This window comes from Orycteropus afer, unplaced genomic scaffold, assembly GCF_000298275.1.
Source record: "Orycteropus afer afer isolate SDZICR_OR568_19922 unplaced genomic scaffold, OryAfe1.0 scaffold00164, whole genome shotgun sequence".
Lineage (NCBI taxonomy): Eukaryota > Metazoa > Chordata > Mammalia > Tubulidentata > Orycteropodidae > Orycteropus > Orycteropus afer.
Window position 1 is genome coordinate 4,389,355 of NW_006921751.1, and position 9,219 is coordinate 4,398,573.

Consider the following 9,219-nt stretch of genomic DNA (forward strand, 5'->3'; position numbering starts at 1 on the left):
AGAGAGAGAGAGAGAGAAATTTACTTTAGGAAAATGGCTCACACACTTATAGAAGCTGGCAAGTCCCATGTTCTTGGGTTGAACATCAAGCTGGAGGCTTTTCCCAATTCATGCAGCTGCAGGGGCTGATGAGCTCAAGGTTGCCAGGCAGTATACTGGCTATTGACTCCAACACATGATGAATCCAAGACCACCAGGTGGATTATTCGCTTATAGCTGCAAAACAGGATCCCGATCCACAGAAGATTCTATGGGCAAAATATTGAATGATGCAGGAAACATCCAAAGAAGATGGAAGGAATACAGAGTCACTGTACCAAAAATAATTGATTGATGTTCATCCATTTCAGGAGGTGGCATATGATCTAGAACCAATGGTATTGAAGGAAGATGTTGAAGCTGCACTGAAGGAACTGGCAAAAAACAAGGCTTTAGGAATTGACAAAATACCCATTGAGATGTTTCAACAAACAGATGCCACCCTGGAGGCACTCACTTCTCTATGCCAAGAAATTTGGAAGACAGCTACCTGGCCAACTGACTGGAAGAGATCCATATTTGTACCCATTCCAAAGAAAGGTGATCCCGCAGAATGTGGAAATTATCAAACAATATTAATATCACACACAAGTAAAATCTTGCTGAAGATAATTAAAAAACAGCTACAGCAGTATATTGGCAGAGAACTTCCAGAACTGCAAGCTGGATTCAGAAGAGGACATGGAATGAAGGATACCATTGCTGACATTAGATGGATCTTAGCTGAAAGCCAAGAATACCAGAAAGATGTTTACTTGTGTTTTATTGACTATGCAAAAGCATTTGATTGTGTGAATCACAACAAATTATGGTTAACATTGAGAAGAATGGGAATTCCAGAACACTTGATTGTGCTCATCAGGAACCTACCTGTACATAGACCAGAAGGCTGTCATTCAAACAGAACAAGGGGATACTGCATAATTTAAAATCAGGAAGGGAGTGCATCAGGGTTGTATCCTTTCACCATACTTGTTTAATCTATGCTGAACAAATAATCTGAGAAGTTGGACTATATGAAGAAGAATGTGGCATTACGATTGGAAGAAGACTCATTAACAACCTGCGATACCGAGATGACACAACTTTGCCTTGCTGAAAATGAGGATGACTTGAAGCACTTACTGATAAAGATTAAAGACTTCTGTCTGCAGTATGGATTACATCTCAGCATAAAGAAAACAAAAATCCTCAAAACTGGATCAATAAGCAGAATCACAATAAATGGAGAAAAGATTGAAGTTGTTAAAGATTTCATATTACTTGGTTTCACAATCAACACCAATGGAAGCAGCAGTTAAGACATCAGAGGACATATTGCACTGGGCAAATCTGCTGCAAAAGACCTCTTTCAAGTGATGAAGAGCAAAGATGTCTCTTTGAAGGCTAAGGTGTGCCTAACCCAAGCCATGGTATTTTCAATCACCTCATATGCATGTAAGAGATGGACAATGAACAAGGAGGACCGAAGAAGAGTTGATGCTTTTGAGTTGTAGTTTTGGTGAAGAATACTGAAAGTACCATGGACTGCCAAAAAGAATGAACAAATCTATCCTGGAAGAGGTGCAGCAAGAATGTTCCTTGGAAGCGAGAATGGTCAGACTTTGTCTCACCTACTTTGATCATGTTGTCAGAAGGCACCATTCTGTGGAGAAGGATATAATGCTTGGTAAAGTGGAGGGTCAGTGAAGAAGGGGAGGGTCCTCAATGAGACAGAATGACACAGTGGCTGCAACAATGGGCTCAGGTATAGCAAGGATTGTGAGGCTGGCACAGGACTAGGCAATGTTTTGGTCTGTTGTACACAAGGTCGCTTTGAGTTAGAGCCAACTCAATGGCACCTAACAACAACAACTAACAACATACTTCATTTTATATTTTTAATAGTTTGAAAATGTATAACTTTTACCTGTACTATACATACATAATTATTCTAAAACAATCCTATTTTCTAAAAGTCCCAAAATAAGAATACTGTATTTACATACAGGAGAACCATTTCAGGTAGTGACCAGGGAACATCTCTCTGCTTTACTAAATGTGTCTGAACTCTCACCAGGTAGTGGCAGGAAAAGGAGGTTCAGACTATGTCTGAATAGAGATGGATGCATATACATCAATATGAGAAATTTATGTTGATGGTATTATTCATCAAAATGCTTTAAATTTTTCATTTAAATGCAAATACTTTAACTTCATTTATCAAAAAACTATATTTTATTCTGGGTTAGTACATAAAAATAACATATTTTTTTTACATTCAAATTCAGGGCTTCTACAGTTGTCTGTGTTCTCCATGCCTGTATATCGGTATTATAGGGGCTAAAATCTCCCATAGGATATGGCCTGATGAGACCAGTGTGACCTTGCAATTATATATAAACCTTGTTTAAAATATTCAATATGGGGCTTGCTCACTGCTGAGGTGTAGGTGGGCAGCTGACTGGCACCAGGATGCCAGAGTGATGAGAAATCCAGTTATCAAAATTCACTCTAGAAGAGAACCCAACAGACCATAACAATGGAAGAAACTGAGAAAGTTATTTAAAAGCCACCATTCCCAAAACACCAAGCCCAGATGCTATTACAGGTGAATTTTTTTAAACTTCCAAGGAAAATATAATTTTGATAACATTTAAATTGTTCCACAGCAAGAAGGAGGAAAAATCAAGATTCCTTTTACAAAACCAGCAGACCACTGATATCAGGACTTGAAAAAAGTAGTATTAAAGTTGAAAACCTGAACTGTTATATAAATAGTAATGTGAAATTTAAAAATAAAATATTAGCAAATGGAAAAGAATAGCCAGTGCATCAGCAAGATGTACGTACCATCACTATTTTATTTGGCAGTAACAGAAATACATCCATGTGAATTACTTCACTTATCTTGGCTGAAGAGCCAGTGCTATTTTTCTGTTACTGTAGTGTTTTACTTTTACACACATTAATGAGTACAGTCCTTACATTTAGGAAACAGAAACATTTACTGGTATTAGTCAAGTGAAGCTAATATATGATTGTCCTCAAATGAAACAAAACAATAATATAATCACTAGGGACAGAGTAAGGATATCCTTATTTCCATTAATAACAGATTATAAAAATTCTTAAGTCCCACAGACAGAGCTATTTCTAAATTTGATTAATTCAAGGAAAAAACATAACTTTTTAAGTCAGCCTAATTCTTATAATCATTCTGAAATACACATTAAAAATAATTTCCTAATACATATTCACATTTAAATAAATGCAAATGGCTTATAAACATAATCTAAAATCTCTTATAACAAAAGGTCATAGAGAAGGACAGTTATGTTATTTTGGCACTCTTGTTTCCTAGGCTTAAAGAAATGATAAACTAAAGAATCCTCTTGTAATGCAAATAATCATTCCTTGGGTAATTATTTAAGTAGAAAATGTTACATTTTAAGCAAGAAAAAATTTGTTAATTTTTTTTATAGTTAGGTAATTCAACAAATTAATAGAACCATAGTGAATGGATGCAAAAAATCAATACTACTTTATGAATGAGAGAGGAATATCTTTGGAGCTGACTCTAACAGTATGGAAAACTTGGTTTCTTTTTAAAAAGATAATCCCATCTTGACATTTAATAAACATACTGTTAAGATGCAAGAAGAAATCAGTGGATATTTACTTGAACAAAAACACAGGAAAACCAAAAGGGAAAAAAGTAGAAATAGTAAGTATAAATCACCTGAACATTTATCTTTTCTTCTTCCAGAAAACAGAAGAAGAAAATCCATTTTCTTAGAACTAATTCAAGGCCCTCTTAAACCTTACACATGAAGTGGACTGTAGACTCAAGGTAGCAATGACATTCTTCTGATAACACCACCATGAGTACATAAGCGTTAAACAGGGTTTCACTCTAAAAGGCTGTAAACTAGTTTAATCATTTATTTTTTAAAGCCTTGTTTTTGCTGTTTAATCTAATTTTAAGGCAAATGGAAATTGTAATGTATGTATTAAGTATCCTTCTGCTATCAGTAATATTTTTTTTATGAACTTAAAAGTAGTGTTTCTTCTCTTACAATAGAGCTTTTTCCTATACTTACTACCCTGAAATCCTATTTGGTCACTCTTATTCCTTTTGTCAAAGGCCACAAAGAAACATCTTGCTAAAGTAGTAGCTACTGAACAGACCAGAATCCAATCAAACTTCAAGCACTGAGTTTAACAAACCAACTTCTTAAATACAGACCTTTTCCCCCCAAAGGTGAAATATAAAAAGGAAAAATAATAACTCTGAAAAGCCATTCATCTTATTTAATGAAATAAAATCTCCAGAGTTATCTTATGTAGTAGCAGCATCATTAAATAGTGCAATTCTTCAAAACTGATTTCAAATGAAAAAAATAAATTTGCTTAAAAAAATTAAGTTTGCTTATAGCTTTGTCTATAAACCACAGCTTAAAACATTTAGCCCCCAAATGAGTAAATTAACATAATCACTGTCTTACCTATGTAGTAATGGGAACGTGTGTTTATACCTGTATTTGTATGGTACCTCAACAAGGTAAAACTACACAATATTAAGTTAAAAGTAAAACATTACATAATGGAATTTTTAGTTTGGGTACTTCTGATTATATTCCTCCATTAATAAGAAGAATATATGTAAGAAAAGTCAAGGAGTGATATACTCAAAACATTTAGAGCAATGTTTCTTATTAATTAGTATAATGCTGTAACCTACATGCAAACAAGATCAAAGTTCTGAATTTCATATTTTGTATATTACATAAATACAACAATTTAAAACTTTAATAGACTATACTTTTTTTGTTTTAATTTTCATTAATCAGAAACTAGGCACTTAAAATACATTTTAAAAAATGTATTTTAGATCATTCTGGGTATTTAACTCCTAAAATGAATAAAGCCTACTTCAGGAACAAAAGGAACAGACCCAGTCCACTGACATACTAAATCAGCCACTCCAAATATACTCTGAAGAAGAACCTTACTCATGAATAACCATTCTGTACCTATCTTCATCATAAAGGATAGGAAATATACTTCCATATCATAAAAAATATTTTTTTTCTACATTCAAGGGAGAAAAACATCTACTTTGAAACCATACTAAGATTCAAAGTATGACTTATTTTTAAAAAGTAGTCATAATATATGACAAATTCCCAGCATGCTAAATTCTGTGGAAATAATTATAAGCCAATTTTGTCAGAGAAAGGAGAAATATTTTACTATCCCAAGATCAAACCATCACATTCTGAAAGACAGTTTCAAAACTATACAGAAAATATTTTTAATTGCCTATTAGTTAATAAATATTATCTTTTCAACTGATATTCATTCAAGGGAAAAAGGCTCTATAAAAAAATAAAGTTCTTCAGTCCCTCTATTGTAACTCATAGGACTAGCAGTAACATATTTTGCAAACTGCAGTAAATCTAATAAAAGCTATAAATTATAAACTTCTGTGTCAATTCATTAAATGTTTCATAATTATACTCAGCCATTGTAATTTCTTTGATTCAGTTACATAAGCAAATATATAAGCAATATTGTATGCAGTACATATTAACACCACTACTTCCTAAAGTTGGTAAAACAAATGAACACTTTTACAATCAAAAGTATGTTTTCAGGCAAAAATACATGTTGACACTAGAAGTAATATATTCTTACATGTGTGAGCCACAAACATCTTGGCTAGAGCATATATTTTCTAGGCACAAAGCTTAAAAGCAAAGCTTTTGAGAATGATACTGAACATTTCAGACAGCTTCAAGAAGACAAATCAATTAACTCCCAAGTACTGCCTTCAATTCAAGCAATATTTCTGGGAAACACACATTTCACACCTTGAATTGGTTACCTAAAAATTGTGGGGAAAAAAAACTGCTTTGGATATGCTATACAGGAATTCAATGGTAGAACTTCTGCATACATACAGTACAGTCCATTTATTATTCTCTACTAGATTTTTTTTCCTCCCTGAGTCCACATTTACCAATTCTGTGATTTTGTAATATAGGTTACAAAATCAATAGTTACCTTAAAATATTTCATAGCATACTCAAATTATATGATTCTTATGGTGCTTATTGTACTTTGGCTTCCAATAGCCCACTGGACATAACATGGCCATGATTACTTATACAGCTACTCGCATGCCTCAGTGCATCTGCTCCCAGATAGGCCGTGACAAGTTCCGTGCGGCGAATGAGTAACTGCATGAGATCTTCAGCCAAAGTCTCTATACTTGAATACCGTACTTTCTCGAAATCAAAAATGTCTTTGAGAAAGAAAACAACTTGATTCTAGAAAATGAACACAAATTGGCATTTATTAGAACAAAATTACATTAAATTTAAGGAGTTACTAATATTGTAACGGGAGCTCTGGTAGCATACTGGCTAAGACACTTGCCTGCTAACCAGATGGCTGGCGGTTCAAACCCACCAGCCACTCCTCGGAAGGAAGGTTGGGCAATCCTACTTCCATAGAGATACAGCCTCGGAAACCCAAGGAGGGGTCGCTATGAGTCGGGTTTGACTTGACGGCACATAACAACAACAACAACAAATATTGTAACAAGCACTTTATTAGAAGTGAGACAACCTGAGTTCCGGCACAAATTCTGTATCTTATTAGGAAAGGGACCTTGAGCACATAATTTAACCTCTCTTGGGTCTAATTTTCTTTTTCTGAAAAATAAGGGATAATACTACTTGTTCTATTTACTACTCAGAGCTCATGTGAAGCTCCTTAAAAATGACTATAGTTCTTAAAGCCCTGTATAAATGTGAAAAACAAACCAAACATATTGCCACTGAGTCGATTCCAACTCACAGCCACCCTACAGTACAGTGTAGAAGTGCCCCATAGGGTTTCCAAGGCTGTAATCTCTACAGAGCAGACTGTCTCATCTTTCTCCCATGCCTTGGCTGGTGGGTTCGAACTCCTCACTTTGGTTAGCAGCTGAGCACTTAACCATTACAGCATGAGGGCTCCTTGTAGAAATATAAGGGGTATTATTATTTCTTTCTCGATAATTGAAGTTTGCAATGTTAGCTCTAAATACTGATACTATTTTAAGACAGATGAGCAAACTATTTCCAATAATCACAAATAAAAATTTCTCTACAGATAATGTTCTTCTGTGCATAAAAATAACCTAAGACATAAAAAATAAAAATAATATCAGTTCTCAATTCTTAAATCAGTGGAAGATCTTGAAGGATATTTCAGTTCAATAAGTGAATACTTCTGCTGAAACTAATTTTAAGCAAGTTATACATTATTGACTAAATATTAATTCTCAGAATGCTTTGTCATGATGGAAAAAACTAATTCCAAAGAGCAAAAAACTAGGAACATTAAATTTCTATTCTCCAGAAACAATATATTTAGAAGTAGTAAGAAGGCACACTTCATAGATTCCCTGGATTTTACATCTAAAGTGTCCTTAGCAATCAACTTGTCCCCTCATCTTATAGATGAAGAAAAGGAGGACCAAAGAATGACTTGCTCTCAAGTCATTGCTCATTACTAACAAAACCATTTTCATCCCAAACTTTTTCCACTAAAACACATTTGGGAGACAAAGCTAACTAGTCAAAGATTAATGCATTTTGAAAAACAGTAAATAAACACTTCCCTAAACTACACAAATTCTACACAAACAGCACATAAACATAATGATTTAATTTTTTAAAATGAAAGGTATAGTAAAATATCCAAACTTTCAAATATCTAAAACTTTCAGTTCACACTTAACTATGTTTATTTGCTCTTTGAAATCCAGCCTAACCTCAGAATTATTAATGAGCCAGACTTTCCTTGGCACTTTGCCAGGAACAAAGTTCTGTAATGAACTATAAGTTGTTCTTTGGGCAAATTTAAACATGGAGGTATAACTTTAAACTCCTAGGTTATTACTTCACAACTTGGCTTTTATTACTCATCTTATCTTAAACCAGAATTAATCTCTAAATTACCACCTGTCTGTTTTATAAATTCCAAAAGTTCCCAGTCATAAAGAATAAACTAAGTAGCAGCAATTTGATTGTAACATGGTAATACCTTCCAAGAACATGTATCCATTACAGAATTAAATGAAAAGGTGAATGGACTAGTTGAGTCTACTCCAGGACAAAGCTTCAACTCTACATAATACTGGTCCTGGTCTACTGACATTTAAACACTGTATTTATGTGACTTTTATAACTGTACTTTTAAATAACATTCTTTCTTTTACAAAAACAAGACAATAAAACCTTAACTGCTTCTCAGTTTAGAAAAAAATAATGATTCAATGACTGTACATACCTTAAAGAAGCAACATAAATCATAAAGAGAATTTCTAGGACCCAAAAAGCCCCAGGCTAGCACAGGGCTGATATGCTCACAAATGGCATAAAAATGGGCAAAAAATCCATCTGGGATCTGTTGGGAAGGAGAAGAGAACCAAATTATTTTTACCTTCTTGCATTTGCTTTCCCTGATAGAGAAACTGAAATTGCTATCATATGGTCAGCTATTTTTTGAGGGTAGAAGAATTAATAGTGAACCAGTTTGTTGAGAAAGTTGATAAACTTACAAGTAACTTTAAGCGTTGCTTAATGTTTTGTATAGATTTCATATCCTAGCCAAGAGTTTCAAATGTGCTGGGAAGTATTCTTTCTTAAAAAGCATTTTTCACTTCATAAAAATACTTCACAAAAAAGCAATCATATCAGAGTCATAACCAAGTAAAAATAAGAATACTATGATGTTTCTTAGTAATAGAATTTTTAGGGTTAATAAGACTACCATAGTCTCAGTTATTAAAAAGCCTTGCTATTAAAACTCAATTACATTTAACACAATCCTGATCCAGATTTCAACATTTAACATGATCCCAATCCACACTTCAACAAAATTTTTTAAGGACATGGAAAAACTAATTACTAATTTCATATGGAAAGGAAAGAGACCTTGAAAAAGCAAAGCACGTCTCAAGAAGAAAAACAAAGTGGGAGGTCTCACACTCCCAGATCTTAAGAACTACTATATAGCCACAGTAGTCAAAACAGCATGGTATTGGTACAATGACAGACAGATAGACCAATGGAACAGAATCGAAAGCTCAGACATAGACCCATCCATCTACGGCTAACTGATCTTTGACAAAGGCCCAAAGCC

The 9,219-nt window shown here is 33.9% G+C and overlaps 1 protein-coding gene across 1 annotated transcript in view; it reads right to left on the minus strand.

Moving 5' to 3' along the window:
* Window positions 1-6,134: 6,134 nt before the first annotated feature.
* MIGA1 (mitoguardin 1) overlaps window positions 6,135-9,219 on the minus strand; it is a 180,413-nt gene continuing 177,328 nt past the window's right edge. The window contains exons 14-15 of the mRNA XM_007946491.2: window positions 8,365-8,481; window positions 6,135-6,353 (exon numbers count right to left, since the gene is read on the minus strand). Coding sequence (XP_007944682.1) covers window positions 6,135-6,353; window positions 8,365-8,481 — 336 coding nt within the window. The remainder of the gene's footprint in view (window positions 6,354-8,364; window positions 8,482-9,219) is intronic.